Source organism: Python bivittatus, unplaced genomic scaffold (assembly GCF_059951505.1).
Source record: "Python bivittatus isolate LINGU-HERP-01145 unplaced genomic scaffold, Pbiv_v1 ctg000700_np1212, whole genome shotgun sequence".
NCBI lineage: Eukaryota > Metazoa > Chordata > Lepidosauria > Squamata > Pythonidae > Python > Python bivittatus.
The window spans coordinates 99,968,375-99,993,044 of record NW_028277098.1 but is presented as its reverse complement, the minus strand read 5'-3'; the positions used below and the strand labels follow the sequence as shown (position 1 = coordinate 99,993,044).

At 42.2% G+C, this 24,670-nt stretch overlaps 1 protein-coding gene across 3 annotated transcripts in view; it reads right to left on the bottom strand.

The window, feature by feature from the left end:
• Positions 1–4,151: 4,151 nt before the first annotated feature.
• The window catches only part of ZNF512B (zinc finger protein 512B), a 58,991-nt gene continuing 38,472 nt past the window's right edge, over positions 4,152–24,670 (bottom strand). For all 3 annotated transcript variants that reach the window (XM_088154564.1, XM_088154563.1, XM_088154565.1), the window contains 2 exons: positions 23,788–23,886; positions 4,152–21,030 (listed from right to left, as the gene is read on the bottom strand). In XM_088154564.1, the coding sequence (XP_088010690.1) occupies positions 20,731–21,030; positions 23,788–23,886 (399 nt within the window). In that variant the 3' untranslated portion in view covers positions 4,152–20,730. The remainder of the gene's footprint in view (positions 21,031–23,787; positions 23,887–24,670) is intronic.

The following is a 24,670-nucleotide window of genomic DNA, read 5'->3' as shown; positions in this document are numbered from 1 at the left end:
AGTTCTCTCTGTGCCCAGGATAGTTCCACCCGTCTTTGGCTCTTACTTCCGTTGCAAGTAGGTACAGGTAAATTTCTCAAAAACCTACCCTCCTCCAGACTGAAAGACTGCTTGTGAAAGAAAAGGAATGGCTCAAACTGTTGGACTAAATTGAGCATTTTTTTGTCTGTCTGTTCAATCGTGTCCAATTCTCAGAGACTTCCTGGACAAGTCCCTGTGGTTTTCTTGACAAGGTTTTTCAGAAGTGGTTTGCCCTTGCCTCCTTGCTAGGGCTGAGAGAAAGGGACTGGCCCAAGGTCACCCAGCTGGCTTTGTGCCCAAGGTGGGACCAGAACTCACGGTCTCCCAGTTTCTAGCCTGATGCCTTAACCACGACACCAGACTGGCTCTCAAATTTAGCATATTTATCTCTACATCTGTAAATCTGCAGAAAGAACAAAGAAACCAGGTAAATTGATGAGTTTTATTATTATTTTGTTCACTAAGAACTGAATCCTTAGTGAACTACACTGGTGCTCTTGATATACTCACAATAGAAACTAGCGGTATTTACAAACAGAAAGCTTTTAATTAATGCTGCAGTAGAGCAAGACTGAATGGGATTTGCTAAAAATAAATACAAGGTCTAAATAAACTGGAAAGATATTGCACAGAAAGTATTGTGGGAAAATTTAACCCACTTGGTGAAATGCCAGGTGGAACTAGATTTTAATTCTACTATGAAATGAACAGAAGGAATCACCTTGAGGAACAGGAGGAAGAGCCGCATCCAAGACAACGGTCAGATAAAAGACATCTGAGCCCGGGGCAGAAATGTAATTTGCGAAAGTGTCTCAGACAGGAACCTCTCTAGTTCTCACAAAGATAAAGGGAGGGAAGGAGAAGCGTATTCAGACCTGCAAGATTCTGTTGCTGTAACTTTATAATAAAAATAGTATTAGCATTCATAACTTGGTTTCCTAGTCTGGTCTACCTCAAAGGGCTGTACTACCTTGTAATTTGAGGCAAGCAGTGACTGCGATACGACAGAGAACTAGCAGCACTGATGTAACTGAGATCTCATTTCAGACATCCACTCACCAGATGGCCTTTGAGAAGATGATACTTTAACATGGGAAATAATAATAATGCTAAAGGTTCCCACCAGCTAAAAATAGCTATATCAAAAAAAGAAAAAGAAAACTTTCCGGAAATTAATTGCAAACAAGCAAGCAAGCGGCTTTATTTTTATATAAATCAATATTTTAAAAAAAACTTAGTTTCAGTGTGTCCATTAGAAAAACTGGAAAGTGGCCATGTGAATGGGTTCCTTTGACAAAACTTTCAGAAGAATAACAACTGGCAAAGAAAATAGCTACGTTATTTCTGACTGGAAACCCCTTATGCACTTCTTGCGTAAAACAGAAAAAAATGAACTTATGATCTGTGGTTTTGACGCTAAGATAGGATAGATTCTAGAAAGAAGAGAGTCACGATGTAACTTTAGAGAAAGAGCTAAATTTATAATTGTACTTATAACCACTGAAAAGAAGATCAGAAACTGCATCTTTATAGCTTTTTTCTTTCTTTCCTATTTTTCTTCCACCTTTTTTTTCTTTTTTCTCTTTCGCCACTTCAGCTTTCTTTTATTTCTTCCTTTTTCCTTTTTTATTCTATTTTAGTTCACGTTGATTTTTACTTTTGTTTTTAAAACTTCCAGTACAATTATATTTTAAAGAAAGAGAAACCGCTGGCCGGCTTTTCTTTTGATCTGCACACGTGTGAAACGTTCTACAGTCTGTCTCTTGTAGATGCGTGTCCTTGAGGCGTGTGCACTGTAACTGCCATCACCTGTAGCTTGCACACTTTTTAGGGGCAACAGGAATTGCCACCTAGCTTATCCAGAGGCTGCCAGGTTGGGGGAAACCCCTTTTGGGAACTGACGCTGAATGGAGAATCTGATTTTCCACCCCACACTAAGAATTCTTCTTGTGCTTTCCTTTCTCCTGGAGGACAGGAAGTCAAATAATCTGAAAGCTGCATTGTTTTTGCTTATTCCTGCAGGACCCTCGCTGGGGCGTTATTTTCAGCAAGGCCCGAAAGGCACTTTGCTGTCCTGCCAAACCTCTCCGCAGCCTTTCAGCAAAGAAACAAGAACTTGTCATCTCACACAGGCTCATGAATGGTATCCCCGAGCCTTCATCGCTCCAACTACAATAACATTTCCCCAGAGACTCCCTTATGGTACTCTTTGATCCCTACATCTGTACAGTTCAGTTCAGTTCTCTTCCCCCAGATGTTTTGGCCTCGTTCTCACCACGTCTCCCCTTGCTTTTCAGATCCTGTTTCTTGGGGGCCGCTCCTGCTCCGTTGGCAAAGCTTTTGGCTCAGCAAAAAGAGCCTTTTAGCCTTCAGCTGGAAGCTGCCAATGGAAAGATGATCTTTGTCTCCTCTCACAGCAATGGAAACGCCGTGAGATTAAACGGGAGTTTGCAAGCTGCAAACAGTGCCAGGGGTTCCGGGTCTGGAAGAAAAATGGACCCCTTAAACACAGAGTTAAAAAGATCTCCATGGAAATTTTAGCGCCTGCCTCTTTGAACAACTTGACCGCTTTAGTGCTGAATTCATTTACCGTAAGCAATAGTTCATTCAAATGGGAGTTTAGGTAATTTCCACCTTTGTATGTGTGTGGCTGAGATGGTTTGAAAAAGCCAGCAACATTTGCACACCTATCACTGCCAAAGAGAAGTGTAAGTCTCACCCACTTCAGAAGGCTTTAATCCTTCATTTGCAAATTTAAATCCATTTCCTTTGGAGTACAGCGGGGCAGTTTTGTGTAGACACATCCCTGCGCAGACATTTATCCTGCGGGTGTGAACGTTACAGTTTAAAAAACATGCGTAAGATTGCACTATGTAATAATTCATTGCTTCACTAGAAATCTTGCATCAATTCAAGATGGATCCAGCATTTGTGACTAAATTATAAAAAAAAGAAGTCTTCCTGTATTTTTAAACACTGGACTTAATACAAAGACATACAAATCCATGTGATTAAGTGCTTTAGGAAAAGGCATTTCATGCTGTGAGCAACGCATACGTAAGTCAATGCAGAAATCTGGGAACCAAACGGAGTGCGTTGTGGCTCCTTGCTATTTATAGCCATAAGCAAGCGGCTTTGACAGATCAGTCGATGTCCATTGTTCCTTATCTGTTCCCTGATGATGGCACCTAGTTGGGTGATGAAACATCTGCGAGCCAACCGCCAACTTGAGAGCGCACCAAGGACTCCACAGTTCAATCACGAGCTACATGTGTTCTATTGTTCCCTGATCACACTGGTATTTGCATGTGCTCTTTTCACACCAGAATTCTAGAATTCCCAAACAAGAAAAACTTTGATATTGTGAGATCTGTCCATCTCTCCCTCCCTCTGCCCACTCAGCTACCCATTTCATGATTCTTGGAAGGAGAAAGATGTTCAGAATCATCAGCCCTCTAACACGTCTGACTCTGCACCAGAAATGGAGAAGTTGTGGACTTCCAGATGTAGCTAAAAATACATTCCCAGCTGGTAGTTATAGGCATAGGTGTGCACAGGTTGGTAAGTGATGTCACATGTGCCAGTATGCCAATGCGCAATTGATACATCATTGGTGTCATTTGCGTGATGACATCATAAGGTACCTGGGATGATTGTCGCTTTCACCAGATGCCTGTGGTTGTAGGGAGCAGTGCAAGACACAGAACGGGAGCAAAATCAGGCTGAGCAGGGGAAGATCTCACGAGGATTAGAAATGGGCAAGGAGCAGACCACATGGACAAGCCACCGATTCAAGTTCATCTAGCAGCTGCAGCTGCTAAATTTGTATTTTAAAAAACTCTCTCCTACTCTTCTGATGCATATGCTTCAATTATAAATAATGTGGGACAGATAGGTAGGAAGAAGCATGAAACTAAACAGCCATAGTGTTTTATTTGATAAGCCATGATTAAACAGACCATGGTTTGTGTAATTTCTGCTTGAAGATGTATTGTCGAAGGCTTCTGCTTGAAGAGTTTCTGTCTAACAACCTGGCCTGAAGTCCTTTGAACAGATAAGGAACTGGATTATAAAACAGAAGTTATTGTTCAGTCCCCATTTTTCCAGTAAAGCAACTCAGGCCAAAGTACAAAAAAGTCAATAAACATTTATTTGATACAGCTGTGGGTTTCTTTTTCTTTTTAATACATACAGTACATAGATTTGTCCCATCAAGGGTTTCAGTGGTGCTGATATTAATATTTATTTATTACAGTACTCAAGCGGAGATTTTTTTCCAATGATTACCAAAAAGACAGATCGTCACAAATCAGGAGTTTATAAGATAGTTTACATTTAAAACATTTTTTCTTTTTTTTCCTCTCTCCTTTTTTGCAAATAAACACTTCTTAATATATATTTATATATATATATTTATATGATTACAAGTGATAGATTGAAAATCATTCTTTAATTTTCCAAAATACACTTATGCATTAATGTTGGCATCAGGGAGAAACAAACAAACATTTGGAGATGCCCGGGAATCAACATAACACAGAATAGGAAGGAAGGGAGGGAGGGAGGGAGGGAGGCAGGCAGATATGTATAGTGAGGGGCTTTCATAGGTTGGACAGGTAGATTAAAATAAATGGTCTTGTACCAAAACCCAGATCCTGTTGAACGGTGATATTCTCCCCTAAGACCCCTTCTCACACGATTACAGGCACTATCCGCCTTATGTGATCCTGAGCACTGAGTTCTTGATCTGAGCAATCAGAACATCCAAGAAGTGACATCTGGTCTCTGTGGAGCAGATTCAGAGAAACCTACAGGAGTACAGGAATCAATTTCCCTGTACTGAATCATAATGAAGTGGTACTTAAAAGCAAACCTTTGTGTCAGCCTTTGCCTTCTGACGTGACTTGCTCCAACAAAGGAGGTGGGACTGTTAGACCTCAGCTTGGTTGTTTCCTCATCTCAAAGTATGTGTAGTTACTACCAAATTCAACAAATTCAGTTTGATTGATGCCAGAAGCTCATACTTCATACTCTTCACATTGCCCAAACAGATTTTTATGCAATTGAAAGTCCAATTCTGGGCAGAGTTTGGCTGAAAGTCACCTAATTCCACCCAGAATCAGGATTGCCCAAATGGATTCATAGGTTCCACCAGTTCCACCAGTTCACAAGTTCTATGGAGAAGCTGATTGTCAAAATACCTCAAAACCTTCACAAGGATACAAGAAGTGATTTCATCATTCGTTATGGGATGTTTCTGCAGAGGTAGACATCTAAGTGGAAACATCTTATAGGAAGAAGTGAAAAAAACTTGGCTTTTACCATATTTATGTTTGCCTGCATGTGATTTCTGCGTTTTTTTTAAGACCAACATCTGGTGAAGATCCACACGGAGGTTAATCCATGTGACAGATTACTACTGTAAATTTTAAACTCACATTCAAATAGAGCTTTGGAAACTTATAAAAACAAGTCATTCTAAAGTTTCAGCAAGAATTCAATACTATTTTTAAAGACTACCTTGACTGATGATCACCATGCAAATTAACTAACTGACAGGACTGGGAATCACAACCACTTAATGGGAAAAATAGTTGTGCGAATACACTTGCTTTAATAAGCCAAGAAGGCGCCACACGTGTCTTTACACACCTGTTTTAACATCAACATCACGTGTTTATTCCTAATCAACAAACCAGATGTGTACAATACTCTGAACTACTGCTGTGCAGAGCTTCAGATTCCAAGGGGAAAAGCCACCAGAGCAGGAAGGACCTCATCCTTCTGCAAATCCTCCAACCTAAACTATCTTTAATTGCGTGGAAGGCAGCTGTGTGATTCTGGGGAAAAATATGACTGCTTCAAGGAGGCATGCATGCTCCCCGTAGATCTTCAAAGCAGCCTTTGCCTTGGAACCTGGAGCATCACGCAACATTACCATGAACCAAAAACAAATAGATTAAGCTTGGACACCATGCTAAGACCATCGGTGTTCATCTTGGAATGCCTTTATGCAAAACTGATAATCGTGGCATGTTTGTAGACTGTATTACATGAATACACTGGCAGGCTTTCTTGCCCAAAGTCATGGCTGGGAACCTGCAGCTTGCTTTACAGTAATTCCCGGTTCTTGGGCCTGCTTCACACTCTCCCCTTGCCCTTGAAATGAACAAAGGTGACCTCAAACCTCTACTGAGCGTTTTCGGTACACCTGCTGCAGATCCCAGATCAATGGCTTCAGTACACCTGCCCAGATCAATGGCTTCTAGTCCAAATGTTTTGTAGGATAATAGTGGGGATGAGGAAATCCACTGTTATACTGAAAAGGAAGGAAGGAAATAGATCCAAACCTTCATGATGAAAGGACGCTTTTCTTTGCTAGGTGACTGCACCTAGCTGATCTGGGTTTATCTCAAAAAACTAAGAGGATGGACCTCTTTAGTACTTGGGCAGGAAATCTTGTACACTACGCTGGGAAGTTAAAAAGCATTCTGGGTGAAGGGAAGAGCAAATACTGCTGCCAAGAAAACTATGCACACATAGTCACTCAAATAAGCTTCACTCAAAGGAGACTTGATTTTTACATTTGATTTTTTTTTTCTTTGAGATTACTCCCTCTGGGTTTGTGGAGCTGGTTTTGCTGGGAAGTTTAAGCCCAGAATCCCTTACAAAGCATGTTCAAGGCTACCCAGTTCTCCTGGTTAGGAAGATTAAAGCTATAGTTTCACTCTTAGAAACTTTTCCCATCCTCCTTCAGGTTCAGCTCAGAATAAACCAGGCTTAACTACCAACCACCACTGGCGATGTCCTAAGTCCAGAGAAACCTTAATAGCAAAGTCTGCAAGCACGATCACGATGTGTACTAAAGCAAGTCTTCAACATCTGAAGCCTTGGCTTCTCTTAAAAGCAGACCCCAATAGAAAAGCAACATCAGCATCTCAAGATGTTAGAATAGGTGGCATCACTTCCAAATGCCACTGCAGACATCAAAAATACTCCTCTTACATTTTTAACCAATCCTTATATTTCTATGTGGCATATGGAAGTCCAGCACAACAGAGAACAAGCTGGAACCACGCTGAGTATGTCTTATACATGATTGTATCATAAGCTCTTGAAATTTTTTATTTTGAATGAAGAAAAGCAAGCTATGAATTTCTAAGAGGGAGGGAGGGAGGGAGGGAGGGAGGGAGGGAGGGAGGGAGGAAGGAAGGAAGGAAGGAAGGAAGGAAGGAAGGAAGGAAGGAAGGAAGGAAGGAAGGAAGGAAGGAAGGAAGGAAGGAAGGAAGGAAGGAAGGAAAACCGATTGTATTTCCTCCGATGTGCTTATTATCTATAGGATCTTTTCCCTAAATTTTCCCTTAATATGGCCTGGAACAAGGAGGAAAAACAGGATTCAAAATTAGCATTTTTCTTTTTCCTTAAAAAGAAAATTCTAGCCCTCTTCTAGACAGAAAAAAAAAAAATCCCACTGAAGACCCCTACAGGCTCAAAAAGTTGAAGAAATTTGGGTTGTCCTGTGTGGACCATAAAATAAGCACCTCTCTTCAGAATCATGACCCAAACTCTTCCCAAAGCAGTGCCTGGTCTCCAGCATCCCCCATTGTAGTACCTTCTCAAAATTGCTCAGCACCCTGGCTCCTTCTAAAATTCCCTGCTAAAAGATTGCAGAGATATTCAAACCCTTTCTTAGAAAGCATTCTAAGAACAAATGTCTTGAAGTTTCAGTCTTTTAGCTCAACCCTCTTCCCACCAGTGCACTGCAAAAGTATTGGGACTTTACCCCAAAAAAGTATGTCAACAAAAGTTCAGATGAACCCCAGTTGGATCAAAGAACTTCTGGTTCATTACAAACACATTCCAAACATATGGATGGTCCTCTATTGTGGGAATTGTATTACACGTACCCCACTCTAATGCTCTCCAGAGACCTTGGACTTCGGTTTCCACAATCCCCCAACCAGCAGGGTGCCATGTTGGAGAAGATTGCTTTATGGCTTAGAACTTCTTAAACAGAGATATTGCACAATTTAACAGAAAAACCCGGGTGGGGAAATGTGATGGAAGAGTGAAGCACCCCGTTTTCTGTTCAAGAGGGAGCATGTATGTGTGCCTGTCTGAATTCCAGAGTTCTAGTACTGCCAAGAAATACAGGGGTGACATAAGAGATGGGTATGAATTTGGCCCAGCCAATGGTTTGGACCACATGTTTTGATGCAGATGACTAACGTTACTAGAGTATTACATATTGTTAAGTGGGCTTGCCTTGTTCTACCTACCATCTTGCCATTTTTGACCACCAACTTATAGATGCCCTTGGCTGGAAACTGCCCCACAAGGAATATAAATGTTCATTGCTTTAGGTTGGGTGGAAAATGTAGCATGTTCTAGATTCATTTTTTTTCTCTCCAAAGGATTGATAAGCTAGGCCTGAGACCCCCTTCAGTTGAAGGTCACAGTTCTAACTTCATATGCCCAATCCGGGGCAACAACCTCATTTTGAGTAGTCATCCCAGATCAGTTTTCATCAACAAAGCTCTCCAGATGTTTGAGAAGCCATTCCTCAGAATTCATAGCCAAAATAGTCATTACAGATGCAGAAGGGACCCCTTGAAGATGCCTCTTCTAGAGCCCTGAAATTCACTTGGCACACCCCAGCTAGGTCAGGAAAAAAATAATGGACCAAGAAAATGTGAACTGGACAATTGGTGGTGACTCTATAGGTCACTCAGTGGTATGCCTCATCAGCTGGGTTCACACACTAAGTAAAACCTTAAACCTGAGTTCTAACAAAAACTCAGAGCATCTGCTGTGCTCCCATAATGAGCTACCGGCTGATATACCCTATCATGGCTTAGTAACATGATGATTTGGTTCATACAACATGCTACAATAATGGGTAGGATCATACAACACACTGAACCACAAGCAACATGATTCCATCACAGCCTAGTCCAGAATGGGTTTTTATGGAGAAACCTGAATAAGCAGGACCAATTTGTTGGGGGGAAATTCAATGTTCCATTCATTGTCCACTGCCAATGGAGATTTTCCACCAAAAACTCACAAACAGAAACTGTGCTAGCGGCCCCTGTTCCTGTTCTTTCGCATTGCCTTCTCCAGCTTTCATACGTTCTTGCAGACAGTTTGCACCAATCTGTAAACACATGCACCCAGTTCTAAGGAAAATGAATCCCCTAAAGCAGTGTTCCTCAAGCTTAGCAACATGGCAGCTGGGGAATTCTGGGAGTTGAAGCCCACTCATCTTAAAGTTGCCAAGGGTGAGAAACACTGCCCTGAAGTAAGATACAGAATATTGGTTTTCCTTGCACGGCCAGCACGAATCACACAGCCCAATGCAAACGGCTAATTCCACAGGCAGCTGCTAAAAAAATGCGACCACTTCCTCGAGAGACAGCGGTTGCCATGGTACCCCATGCATCAGGAAACAAGATGTCCTCTGGAGAACATGCAATACACCTTTGAGAACAGACAGAGTTTCAGGCAAATCGGTCACAAGCCCTCAGTTCCAATCAAGGGGCCGGCCAGTTGGACATTTTCGTCCAAACCGTTGTCTTTCAGCCTTAATCTCCATCCGTAACAGGTGGATAGTACTTATTTTGTGCATAAGGGAGAACACAACTGTATCTGCTGGTTGTCTCGTCCAAGAAGGGTCTGAGTGCAGTTTCTCTAACTGGGTGCCTTTTATCTCCAACCAGCATGGGCATCATGGGAGTTTAATTCAACACATTTAGAGGACCAGGGAACACGGCATTAGTTGAATACTGCATGAAAGAAGAGAGGAACCAATTTTTCATAATTTATTAACGGTTCCTTGCTTGCTCACCTGGAGGTTACTGCTGTTCACCACTGGTGACCAGATGAGTCACCACATTACAAGACTCCAGTACATTTTCCTTGGAGTTCAACTGTTTAAGTAAATTAACCTTGGAACTGCCTGCTACCATGGAGAATGAAAAAACACTTCTGGTGAGAAAGCACAGCTTGGCCATTAACAATATGAAGACTTTATTCACACATTGACCTAAATGTGCATATGTGTGTGTGTTTTTAATTGGAAGCAGAATTTATTGAATAAACAAAAAGTGTTTGGGCCCTTTTTTGTACTAACATACAACCCACAGCTTGAAAATTAAACTCCAACAATCTGAAAGCAGATGCTTCCCAGTGAACTGGGCATCTCCCACTCACAGACTGTGTTCACACAACGAACAGAACTGGGTTACTGAATTATCCCATCTTCTGGTTTGTACAATAATTTGAACCACAAGCTAACTAAGCAGGCAAGGTCACACAATGTGCTAAGCCACAAAAAAACCTAACCGAAGTTAACCCAAACCAAGTTGAGCAAATTGGATATCTGAAGCCACAAGGTCCTGAATAGATCTGGCTAAAGGTGTTGTGTGAACACAACCATGCCATTTGCATTAGGTTGGGTGGGATGATCTGTCCCAGTGCTTAAATTTGAGGAGGGTCAGGAAATGGCTATTTATTTAATTTTAGTACCCTTTCGCTACACTGCAGGAGGGTTCAGATTTTCCACTTCAAAAGGCTTCTTCTCTGTGCGCTGAAGAACAATCTTTTCACTTTTCCAAGAGTCATTAAAACCACAGGCAGCAAACACAGAAAATGACCCGTAACAGATTTTATGGCTTGGTGTTGTTGCAAAACAAGCACTAAAAATATCTCTAGTGTTTACAACTCTCTAGAGCAGAAGATATTTCTTTACCAGCCTCTCCCTTTTCCACAGATAATGAAAAACAGGGACATTTTATTGATTCAGGAAACAGAAAAAAATATTCTGAATATTTTAGAGAGAAATGACTGCAATTATTTCCATCTTTAAGAAACAAAACACACTTTCACCCTCACTTCTATTGGCACAAAACCAGAGAGTCTCTTAGTTGCTACTAAAAGCTGTCAAATACACATAGAATGACTCTACATCATCAGGATTCTTGGTAGGAGGAGGAAAGGACCCAAGAGGTCATCCAGGGCAGGAATCCATTAAACTCAAATGATGTCTATCCAACTCTAGTTGGAGGACTGAAAACCTCCCACAAGGGGAAGGGCAGTTAAATGTAGACTCTTGGTAAGTTTGCAAGGCTCCTGCCAACCACATTTTTCTCTGCCTTTCTGAGCGCAGCCCATCGCTGCCAGAGAGCCGTATACGAGCGATGCAGGGCCTGGTCTTGGAATCCAAATATTGGTTGACAACATCATCTTCTTAGTCAATGTTTGCTTCCAGAGCCTGCCTCCCTTTCTTGTCTTTTGACATCAGGATGGATAAAAAAAGTTAATTGCACCTCCAGTTCCTCTCCCTTCCTATCTAGCGCGTCCCCCTTCTTTCGTCCAGAGAGGAGGGCTCTTTCAGAAGTTTGCGTTATATCCACTTTCTCCATCCCAGCTGCTCTCGATGCACTGGAGTCCCCAAATCCCTAGCCAGTTTCCTGCCAAAAAAAGGAGGAAGGCACTTGTGCATTTTCGGCATCACAATTTCCCCAGCCCTTTTGGGCTCTGATGCAGCGAACTGGCTGCTACTGTCTGAGTTTCAAAGAATAAATTTAGGTGCCTTTCCATTAAATTCCATTAGTAATTTAAGATCAGGACCATGCAAACCATGGTGTTCCCTGTGACACTCTATGGAAGGGAAAGTTGAGCTTTGAAAAAGCAGGAGAGGAAGAGTATTGACCCTTTTGAACTCTGTGTTGGAGAAGACTCCTGAGAATACCGTGGACATCCAAGAAACCGATGGATCCTAGAACTAATCAACCCAGAGTTCCCACTCGAGGCACAAATGGTCAGGCTCACATTATCCTACTTCAGAAACAATTCTCTGGAGAAGGCTCTGATGTTGGGCAAGGTGGAAGGGAAGAGAAGAAGAGGACAACCAACAGCAAGGAGGTTGTCACTCAGTGATGATGGCAATGGGTGCACCATTGGGAGACCTAAAGGACCAGGTTAGGGACAGATCATCTTGGAGAAAATCTATCTATGTGGTCATTAAGAGTCAACAATGACTTGATGGCATGTAACCAATCAATCAAAAATCCATTAGCAATTTGGGGTGGGGGGGGAGAGAAGAGTCTTCATTCTGCTCCCCAAATCAGTGATGCAGCTTAGATTTCTCCCCAGGGGTGGAGGGCAGAAATGTGTCTTGAGAGATGGAACATTGCTGGCAGCTGCTGAATGAAGCGTGAAGAAAGGGGCTATGACTTTGCAGGGCTAGAGATGGAGTGAAAGAAAGACTGGTCTCATTTGCCAAAAACCAAACAGATGTTTCTTTTGAAAGTTAAAACCTGTTGAATAAGATGGGATGAGACCAGGCCTTCGACCCTGTTCTTTACATGGGGTATCTTATTGGTTTCTCTTCTGCTCGGCCCTTAAAAGATGCTCCGATTCCAGAAGCTGGAGATAAACAGTAGTGTTTAAGAGAACTGTAAATAGTAGAGTTGTTCTAAGAGAGTACACCTGTTGCAACAGAGAAGCAGTTTGGACATGACACTTTCAATTTGCATCAAAAAGAATTGGCAGGTTCAGAAAACTGCCAAAGTTCTCCCAAAATGAGATGTGCAGAATCTGAGGAGAAAAATGATGTATCATTGCAATGCATTTTCTACTCTGAAAACCAGCTGAGCAAAAGCAGCTAAGCAGTTTCTCCAGGCCAGTGTGAGTTTCCAGGAATAGGCATAAAAATAAAATAGAGTAGAATAAAATAAAATAAAATAATGAAATAAACACTCCTCTATTTTAGAAAAGGCATCAAGATGTATCTTTCCAATTCAGCTTTTGGTGTGGCTTTAAATGATAGCTTTTCTCATTATTTTAGGGATTATCTTAACTACCTTTATTGCTATGTTTTTATATGTTTTTTTTTCCTCCTTATTAGTGGTCTTGAGCACCCTTTATGTATAGAAAGGCAAAATATCAATAATAATAATAATAATAATAATAATAATAATAATAATAATAATAATAATAGCAGCAAAATCCAGTAGGAAGTTCTGGACAAGGCCTGTCAAAATTTTAGTATTTTGTAGTATTTTTATTAGGAATGTTCTAAGTGCAATACACAAAAGGGACGTAATTGCATATGAATTTTGCTGGGTTTAAAGATCTTGCTGTGCATGTTAAGGTTTTTCATTGCCCCACTCCTTGTCTGTAGCTCCTTTGTTCCCTGAAAGCCACTCTGGAGGGGAGGGAACTCTGCAGAGGAAGTTTTCAGAGATGGGGGGTGGGAAAAGCACAGTTGCATGCAAAATTTTACACTTGAACATTACTGAAAATCTGTGGGGAGATCTCAGATATGTAGTGCATGCAAGGAGATATATGAATATTTCTGAGCTAGAAGAATTCTGCAAGGAAGAGTGGGAAAAAAAATCCAAAAGCAAGAATACAAGGATTTTAACTAGGTACAGGAAAAAGTTTGGAAGCTGTTATTTCTGCCAAAGGAGGTGTTACACAGTCCTGATTGAAAGGATGTCCAAACTTTTGCACCTGCTATAGCCCCTATTTTGTTACTATGAAATTGTAAACCACTGCAAATAAATAGTAAGGATGCATTCAAATTTACAGGAAAATGTGGGGATGGATTTTGTACCATGCAGAGGTTATGTTAGCTTCTGAACACTTAAAGATTAATTTTAGACTTGGGGGGGGGGAGATAAACCTTTGCTTTCAATTGTACACAGAGGATACACTTCTCCAAATCACAAAACCATTTATCTTTTCCAAGAAAGGATATTTGGACCAAAGTTATCATTTCATGAAAGCCATTTTTGTGGGTCATACAGAACAGAAATTCCTAGTGGATTGTGCTCTGAGGGGCTGCAAGACCTTTATAAAGAACATTTCATCTTTTGAGATGTTGAGGGAGAAAGAAAAAAGGGCATAGTGCCATCATGCATGCTTGGGCATACCAACACACGCACGAGTCTGAGGATAAAAGTCCAAGACTAAGAGATTAATTAATGTTCCTTCCTAATAGACAAACTCAACCCATTATGGCTAGATTTTTCCTGCCTCCTTTATCAACTGCTTGATTTTTAAAGGTGAAATGGTTTTCAGTTGTACTGTCACATAGATGTTACCACTTTATATAATCACATATTATACCTGAACTTTTTATTCTACCAAGCATTTAATATTAATTTTAGGTGAGAGTTTTCCTGACCCTGTTTAGCATGACCTACTTGAAGCAATGAGAATTATAATTCAAACATATCTAGAGAGACCCAGATTGGAGATTGCTCAGTGATTTATAATAATAATTCAGGCTTTACAAGAGAACAAAAATCTGCATGAAATATCACTCAGAAATAGCCTGCATTCCATATTATTTATTTATTTAATTAAATTTATATGCCGCTCATCATTTCTCTTTTTATTAAGGAGTTTATTTACTATGGAATGCTCTCATAAAGTCCTAACTCAGACATTCTTAAACTTCAGGAAAAGAGAAGGAAATACTGAACATTTCTTTGGCATTTCCACTGTGTGCCAAAGAGGCAAGACACCCCCAAGTGTACAATGCAATGGAGAAGTAGCTTGCCTCTTCAGCAATACAAATTGCAAAACACAAATAACTACAACAACAAAGTAAGTAAAAACCAGCCTGAAGGTCAATTCTCCACCATGTGGATTTTTTTTTTCCTGTTTGCAGCAACAGGGGATGGGGAAGAGCTAAATCCGGAATCTTTACAAACATCACGGTTCATGATGGCCGTTAAAAAAAAGATAATGCAGTGGTCCACAAGGCACAACAGAGCCCATGTTCAACAAAATGTGAGGACCAAAGTGGTCAGAAACGCTCACGATTCCTCTGCGATGGCCTGACATTCAGTTCAAAGCACTACCAATGTTTGAAGGAAAAGCACCACGTCCATATCCTTTAAGCATATATATTATTGTACAGCACTGCACGAAGAGGCTTGCATTGCCCAAAAGAAGTTGCCAGCCAAAACAAGTGCCCCTTTCTCCACAGAGATCAACTTCTTCCCCCAAACAATTCTAATGTGCTAAACATTTCCACAGCAGTGAAAAACAGGCAACACAGCTTCCATTAGGTGAACATGAAAGCCCTGCCTAACATCACTTCCACTTGCACTTATTACAGAGATTGTAGGCAATTCCCTGCAGTTCTGAACTATACTTTTTTAGTGTGTCAACAGAACAAAATAAAATCAGATTTCAGACCTCATTTCTCTTTCGCTTTCTCCTTTACCAAATGACCAAACCAGTGTTTCTCAACCTTGACAACTTCAAGAGGTGTGGCTGGGAAATTCTGGGAGTTGAAGTCCACACATCTTAAAGTTGCCAAGGTGGAGAAACACTGGACCAGACTATACACTCAATTATGGGTGACCCCAATCTTGTAAATATCCACAAAGGTTACTGGCTGACAACATTTTGATCTCCCACACAAGCACTTGCCTTCATAGTTCCTACTAGTCACAGAGTTGCTACTTATGGGTTGCTTAATGTCAATCCTCTCTATAGAGATAAAATTAACACCAGGACAACTGGGAATAGTGGTCCTAAACTCAAGCAGATGTGGGCAACCTGAGTACTGAGACTAACTTTTTATATGCCCATCTTCCCAATCTGGGGTTGGTTGGGAAGTCTAGGAGTGGTATTCCAATGCATTTTCATTGGACGATTTCATGAATATTCTAGCTGCATGTAATCCATGGTCCAGCCCAATAATTTATTTTGCCCCAAACGTGGAAAGAAGCTGTTGAGTATAATGAAGAGTCTAGAGCAGTGTTTCTCAAACTTGGCAAATTTAAGATGTGTGGACTTCAACTCCCAGCTTGCTGGCTAGGGAATTCTGGGAGTTGAAGTCCACATATCTTAAAGCTGCCAAGTTTAAGAAACACTGCTCTAGAAGCACCTTAAAACTTCCATCATAATACATTTGTTAAGTATTCAACAAGTCCAACTAAGAGTGAGTTTAGTTGGTTTTGCTGCAACAAATTAATGTGGCCACCCCAATGGGAAATGAAATTCATAATTTGGGTAGGGCTACCATATAGGCTCCAAAACTCCAAGTAACCACTGGATAGCAATGATGAGGTGGGGGGTGTCATCTGGATTTTTTGCAGCCAAGAGATGGTAGTGCTAAGTTAGGGTTTCCAGAGATATGACAAGTGGAGTATAGGCAAAGAGGAAGACACTAAGGATGACAGCTTGAATTTTATGGATTAGTGATGGAGAACGTAGGAAGAGACTTATCTTTTGGCCAACTTGAAGATAAATCTACATGCATCTTCTACTTCAAGATGGAACCTACCATGAGTAGAGACATCGGACATACTGTAGAGGCCCAAAGCTTTCAAACCAAGCACCATATTGTTCTCCTAGATTCTGGATCCTCGCCTTAGATTATATTCCCTCCCTTGCAGGCTTTCAAAAAGGAACCAAATCTGTGAAATTATGAACTCTAATATCTGGCATTCCTATTAATTATGAAATGCCCACAGTATACAGATCTGTGTTTTTGAGATTCAGAGGACCCAACCTGACTTCTTCCAGATGAGCACACCAGCATCTTACACGCAGGATCAGGATTGGAGGCACAGGCAGCGTGAGACCGCTATGCTCTCATTAATGGAGTTTATGACTAATACAAGTGCAATTCCTTCATAGCTAGACAAACCTGGATGTACAAAATCCATGCCTCTCCTAGTATGTCTACCCACACATCTTGTGTGGAACTGCCCACAAAGAGGTAATTGTTTCTGGGAAATAATTCCACACTGTGATGAAACAGTATTAGAAAGTCCAGTGTCTTCCAGCTCAATCTTGGTCCTATGTTGCTTTTCAGAAAGTTAAGGTAGTTATGGAACATATAGGACAAGAAGTCAATGTGGATCTTCTGAATCTGAAAATGATGGGTTTGCACTGGATAGACATTCTGCCAGGTGGGTGGGTCACTATTTTAAGAGTCAGGGAGAGGAGGTAGCACGGCTACAACTTTTCTAATTACACAAAGAATGAAGAAATGTCATTTTTTCACTGCTGCAGAGACACCAGGATGGGAATTGTTCCATTTATGACCAGGACTGTTAAAGCCTTAGAACATCTTGGCATGCGAGAGCTGGAGCCCTGCTTGGACCAGGTGGCCCTTAAAAAAGTTGGAAGCCCTTGCCAATGGAGGGGAGTCATTACCAGGGAAGCTCCTGTTAGTGGAAGCTAGTCATAACCAGGGAACATTTTCGGCAAGGGTAGATCTATCTGCAGCAAACACAGCCCACTGCAAAGCCTCCTTGCTTGCACTGAGAAGATGATCTTGCCAAGGTTGTCTTCTAGATGGACTTTTTGGCCAGCTGGCCTGCCTAAATCTTAGAGAAGCCACATCCCTGGAAGATACTTGCAGCAAGACCTCTCTGTACAGAGAGAAGGGGATCAGCACCTTTTGCTCAGTGCAGATACAGCGCCGGTGGAAAATCAGCTATGGCTCTGACCACAGTCTATATGGCTAAACTTCATTGACTGGAGAAGGTCAACAGAATTAGGGACATACTCCAAAGCTAGCACTTCATGTGTACAAATATTATACCAGCCCTGAGGAGGCATGGGATCCAGGGCTGAGATCCAACATCCTGGGAGATGCAAGACTCATTCTTGACCTACTGCCAAAAAAATGCCTATTCCCTCAACCCCTTTGCTTCTCCCAGTCCAGCATCCTCGAGATGTATTTATTTATTCAATTTATATAGCCGCCCATTTCACCTACGTATTGGGGCAGCAACTCTCAGAATTCCTAGCCAGCATGCAGTTGCCACCCCAACAGACCTGAAGAGCACCAGGTTTATTGAATTAATCAATACATTTGTATGCTGCCCAACTCCCAATGACTCTGGGTGGCAGAGACTTTTCTACACAATGACTGGATTGAGATTTCTATTCCTTCAATATTTTTCAGAAGCAGCAGCCAAGGTACACAATGCCTCTTGCTAAGAGCTTTCCAAAAGCTGGCCCTAGCCTGCCATCAGGGCAGAGTATCCCTAACAGAGCTGTGCAGTGCTTTGAGGTACACAGGAGCATAAACGTAGCATCAGCTCCAACACTTTAAAGCAGATTTAATACAGCTGCTTCTTTTCCTAGGTTAGTTGCTGCCCTAACCTAGGAAAAGACACAGCTGCCTTAAAGTGCAGGAGGAACAGCCCTATTCACCTCAAACACTTGCGTAGCTCACACCAAAGTTATTGTAAAGCCCTTATGAGGGTGAGCGACACCACTTAACGCTGCGCACGGGGGGCTCACATGATAGAAAGGTCAAGTACTTATAGAGACAGGAATGGTTTTGCAAAGATTTGTAAAATAGGGGGAAACATTCCATGTTCCGCCCAGGATTTTTATTTGGTCATATATTTATTTTTATATGACCCAAATATCCCAGCATTGGCCGGTGCATTTATTTATTTAGATCCTGCCCAATGCTGATGGTCTCTGGGCAGGATACAGGGTTAAAAAAAGAAAAAGAAAGGCAATTTAAAAACTACACAAAACTAAGGATATTATCAAAAGATGGTGATTTACAGGAGCAAATTGTCCAGAACAGGGCGGTTTGCTGTGTTCCAGTTGGAATGCTCTACAGGGAGTCCTCGGTTAACGACCACTCATTCAGCAACCATTCAAAGTTACGACAGCACTGGACAAGGGGGATTTATGACAGGTCCTCGAAGTTGCAGCCATCGCAGTGTCCCCGCAGTCATGTGATTACAATTCAGGCACTTGGCAACTGGCTTGCAATTATGACATCACAGTGTCTCGTGGTCACATGATTGCCATTTGCGACCTTCCCTGCTGGCTTCCAACAAGCAAAGTCAATGGAGAAGCTGGCAGGAGGATGCAAATGGAGATCATGTGGCTGTGGAGTGCTGCAACTGCATGGGATTCGCCTAACAATGGCAACTGGAACTGTCGTAAGTCGGTGCAGTCACATGACATGCTTTACAACCACGCTGCTTAGTGACAAAGTTGCCGGTCCCAATTTACTGTCATTAACCAAGAATTACTTGTATTTTACAACCTAGCTGTTGTTTTGCATGGAGAAAAATTCCTGTACCTCCCCACAGCTGAAAGTGGTACAGTTCAAATATAGGACTACCGCCACTTTGAGAGTTACAGGTAAGCTAAATTTGATGCTTTAGGACAAAGCAGAAAGCAAGTTCTTTGGAAAAATGCCAGCCAACTTTTTCTAGGAATTCCTGGGTCCACATTGTGAACTCAAATATACCTATAGTGGTATGTGTGAAAGGCAGATCAGATTAAGAATGGGGCATTTGAATGCTACCTTTGCTAAGTTGGCATATTTGAACTAATACAAGGACTGAAACTTTATTCTCATTTGAAATCCACACTTTCTCAAACTTTGCAAAGCATTTCATCGTTGTTTAGGGAGAAGACTACACAATAACATCTGCATTCATGAAATAATGTACAAATATGCATTTGCAATAACTGCAAAAACAGAGCATGTTAGGAAAAATGCAGACAAAAATGTTTATGCTTGGAGAAATGTGCACTCAAGTGCATACAAATTTTAGTGCAAACTCGAAGAAAAAAAAATCTCAGTTTCAAGGAACCAGATTGATCTGCACAAATGAGAAATGGAGAAAACCCAAATGCATATATTCACCCATCCCTGCCTTTGAGTTCAACTCTAGGCATAGATGGTGGGGATCAAAGACATTGCATCAATGTAATATACATATCAGCAACATATAGCAAACTGTACGATCCCACACCAATGCGTTTCCAAGCATTACAGAAAAAAAATTGACAGATTAATTAATTAATTCATTAAACCGACTTAGCAAGAGCTTTCTCCTTGGGATATTTTCAAAAGCATTTTTTCCACCTTCTTTTCAAAGCTTAACTAAAAAAAGGGTTTCACAGAAGGGCCCTGTATTTTCCACAATTAAATCTCCCTCTTTGAGAAAACTTCCAAAAGCATCTTAATGCCAAAAGTTCCCTTCTCCAATAACACTTTCCCCAAATGTTTCTCTTTCCAAAGCCTTGTCATCCAAATTACGGCCAGAGCACCAGCCTCTTGGTTTTTTCTCTGGTTGGACCATAAAAACCAACAAAAATTTTCAAAATCAGGGTATTTAATAATAATAAACCCAACCCAACCCCCCAGCCTCCCACTGTTCATTGTCAAACAATCTCAGATTTTGTTTTAAATGCATTTCCTATGAAAATTATAAAAGTAAGCTGGGTTTTCAACCACAACCACAACATTTGTTTTCGTTTGCGGAACTCCGACGCGCTCTGTTTCCTAACACATGTCCGCTACCCGAAAAGCAATCCACAACAGAGAAGGAAAAGCTTTACCTATTGCACTTCACTCTCCTGCTCCTGCAGCGTCTCTTTTGACCCCCTCGCCATGTGAGCCAACCCAGACGTGGACGCAGTTTGCAAACCGGGGGCTGCCCACCAGGGCTGGCATTATATACAATCCAGGCGGGGTTCTGACGGAAGAAGTCACACCAGCGGGTTGAGTTCCTCTTCCAAGGTAAAACCCAATGTCTGTGTTCAGGCTTTAAAGTGGTTTGTCATTTATGCTTTTTTTTAATTAAAAGGGAGCAGAACGGGGAGGGGCTCAGCCATGGAAGGAACATCCCGGTCACCCGTCACCCTGTAAACTAACCTTTAAAGAGTTTTTTCTGCCCCCTCTGCTTATTTCTCTGGCATCTTATTAGCCCCCCCTTTCTTGGCGTGGAAGGACTTGTTACCTCTATCCTTCCCATCCAGGAGGCAGTTTGCCACCGGCCACGATCCAGTGGCTTTCTTATGGTTAATTTTTCCCAGGATGATCTCTCTGTCTTTAGGAAAAACTTCTGGAGGCCTCTCCTTCGGCTTCCGGCCCCGTTTTTTCCCATCTGCGCTTGTCTTTTGCTCTTCATTGTTGGGCGTCCTCTGTTCTTTTTCTTTGCTCTTTTTCTTCCTAGAAGCATCGGTGGAGGTGTGGAACCAGTTCTGTGTTTCAGGAATCAAAAGGAGGGGAAGCAAAGGAAGAAAAGGAAGCTTGATTGGTACATGTTGGCTGCATTCACACAAAGCATGTTTAACCATTTCTGTTTGCACAATAGGATGTAGCAGTATGCAGGAATGACCTTGAGAGACTGGGCCCAGAGATGCAGCCAAGGGAACAGTCAGATAAGAGACAGCATAGCCCACAGGAACACAGTGCGTGGGGCAAGAGGCTCAGAAGGGACCCTCCCTGGTTTCTTGGGCTGTAAAGGAGATGGGGGGGGTGCAGGAATTGTATTTTCAGACTTGCAAGATTCTGTCAATGTCACCTTACAATAAAGTAGAATTAGCTCATCTGGCTGTGTTTCCTGTCTGGTCTACCTCGCAAGGCTGACATATGTAGAACCATAAACTAAATCATAAATGAATCCAACAGACAGGATTCACACCAGGGAGGAAGACAAAAAAAGGGGGGGGGAATACTAACCTAGGTCAGCATTAACCAGCATTAACCAGTTTATCATACAATAAACCACAAATATGCCCACAGTTGCAAGGGAGTATGTCCACAGTAAAGGGTCTGGAAATGAATGAGTGTGGAGGGAGTCAGATAGGCATTTATCCCCAGAAGAACTGGCCTCATAACATTCCGGAGACATTCATTCCTATTTGATCTGTGTATTCCTATTTTACAATCCTTACAACATATAACAGAGGTTGTTGTGCTGGCTGATATTACATTTATATCCCACTTATATCCATGTGCAACTCAAGGTAGAGTACATAATGCTATGCCTCCTATTTTTCCCACAACAACACATACTCAAAGCCATTTTATATACAAAGTGAAAAAAAAACTGGCTTTTGGGGAAGGAAAAAAAAGGATTTACTTACTACTATTTATTTTGTATACCCCTTCTGTTTTGGTCTGATCTGTGTTGGTTCTGTTTTGGTATCTTGCTTTTCTGATCGAGTGTTTTTTTTTGTATGTTTGCTTTTTAGCTGTAAGCTACCCAGAGTCGTGTAGGAGTCAGGTGGCCTGTACGTAAATTAAATAAATAACCCAGCCATAAATAGCTCATGCGGTGGGCTGAGAGAAAAGGACCACCCCAAAGTCACCCAGCCAGCTTCGGTGGGAGGGCTAGAACTCCTAGTCTCCCGGTTTCTAGCCCAGCACCATCACTGCTTGAATGTGGCAGGCCCCATGTTTAAAAAGGCTAAGTTTTGCAGGTTTTGGGCAATCCCATGCCTGAAGGTCCACAAATAAAAAACATCCCCTTCTTTGATTGTCGAAGGCTTTCACAGCCAGAATACGATGGCTGGTGTGGGTCTTCCGGGCTGTGTGGCCGTGTTCTGGAAGTTTTGTTTCCTAACGTTTCGCCAGTATCTATGCTCCTGTCTGTGCTCCTGCTCTCTGAAGATGCCGGTCACAGATGCTGGCGAAACGTTAGGAAACAAAACTTCCAGAACACGGCCACACAGCCCGGAAAACCCACACCAGCCATCCCCTTCTTTCATCATCCTGGGCTGCTGCAGTCTCGCACCCCAATTCTTTCATGTTATTTATTTATTTATAGACCACACTGCTCCAGACCAACTCTAGAACCACTAATGGAAACAGCCCAAGTAGGATCACAATAGAAAGAACAAGATATTAACTACAATATCCCCCAACCAGCTAGAGTCAAAGGTAGGCTGGAATAAAATAGCTCGTACGAGCTTGGGAAAGGAAAAAGGATGGGTCCCATGCCCCTCTCAGAGGTGTGAGAGAAGGGATCCTCAACAGGCTGTTCATCCTCACCTGAAATCTGGAAATCTCACCAGATTTCAGCCATTGTTTTTCATCTTTTAAAAAGATGCTTTAGTTTTCAGGATCTGCCAATGCTTCCTACGGGCCCTGCATCACCAGCTTGCTGCCCCAGGAAGGGCAGGGTGATCAACCTGGAAATCTGTTTCCCGGATGTCTCACAGATCTCTTTCCCCCCAGCTTGGCTACTTTAATATATGTGAGAGATTTGGGGGAGCCTGAGAAAGGAAGGGAAAGGAAGAAAAAGAGAGAAATGAGCAAGAAAGAGAAAATGAGTCAGTTGGCAGCTTCTCTCGTACACCGCTACTCAGCCCAGATGGCAAGAAACCTAGAAAGAAAGGTTTCAGATCGTTCAAAGAGACTCTGTCTTGACGAAACTGGGAAATTCCTCTTGCCATTTCCAAAATTCTATATTTAGTCCGGATGAGCATTCGAGATAGACGCTTTACTGAAATGGTGTCATTTTTGCTTTCTTGCCCAACGGCGTGGGGCTTCGCAACCCATGCCTTACAACAGGCTTAACAGAGTTTCTAAAAAATACAAACACAAAGAACCCTAGGAAAATACTGAAAACTCTGCCTCACGCAATGCAGCCCTGCTCGTTTCGGCCCATCTCTCTGGCCACCATGGTCCTCTCTGCTTGAGGGAGGAAAACGACAACCAGCTCCTGGCAGGGAGAACTTCTCAGAGCTGCCTTTGAAAGCTTGAGAAAATGCATCCCATAAACGTGGAACTGGAGATTGTGGCAAAACCCTGGGGAGTCATTTGCAGCGCAACTATTTTCTGGCAGGGGGAGGTTTGCCCATCACTGCCCCCTTGCAAGAGGAAAAAACGAATCATTTGACGGGAGGCCCAGTCCAGCCCAATGTGGGGGAGCCCATTGCTTTAAGAGGGTTTCCCTGTGGCTGCCAGTGAACTTTGCAACAACAAGCAGCTGCTGAGGAGGAGACCCTTACCTCTGAGTGCGTCTTGATGATGTGGTACTTGACTCCGCTTTCTGAGCTAAACTCCTTCTGACACAGAAGACAACGATATTTGCCCACAGAATGGCCTCCCTGTAAATCAAAGACCAGACATGTCAGTTTTGCAGGCTTTTCTTTATAATAATTTGGGGCTTGGACTGGGCCATTTCAGGCTGCCTATGGGGGATCCACAGGACTTCCTACTCCTCCGTGCATAGGTAAAGCCAGAAGTCAAATATGGAGTGGTACAGTCTAGGATCAATAAGGTGTTCTGCAGTTTATGCAATGCAGTGTTTCCCAACCTTGGCCACTTGAAGATGTGTGGACTTCTGGGAGTTGAAGTCCACACATCTTCAAGTGGCCAAGGTTGGGAAAAACTGGTCTAAATAAACAACTGACCCATTTCCTGAACTCTAAAGAGTAGGAATTACGGGGGACTCAAAAGAATGTTTGGCTCTTTTGCTAGTAACCCAAGCCATCTTGGTCTTCTGCACTTTCCTTCTACCTGTACTCCCCGCTACACTGATGAAAGAGAATCGGCTTTTGAAATTTCTTTCAAAAAGGAGAGGAGAAATTCTCACGCATTCTCGTGTTTTTGCATTACATGGCAAGATAGTAAGACGGCTGTGTGAATTTCAGTCCTGGAATTTACAACCCTCCCTCCAGCGGTCTGCAATCTTCTAGCTTCTCCCCACTTCCATTCCACCCAAACGACATTCTTGCTTCTCCCAGGACGCCTCTCTGGCAGCAATGCCCCTCTTACCACTAAGGCACTCATGTGTCACGATCCAAGCCCCGCCCTCTTTTTTTTTTTTACTTGAATTGTGACATCACACACAAGTACTTCATGGGTGGAGTTTCCATTCTGACATCACAT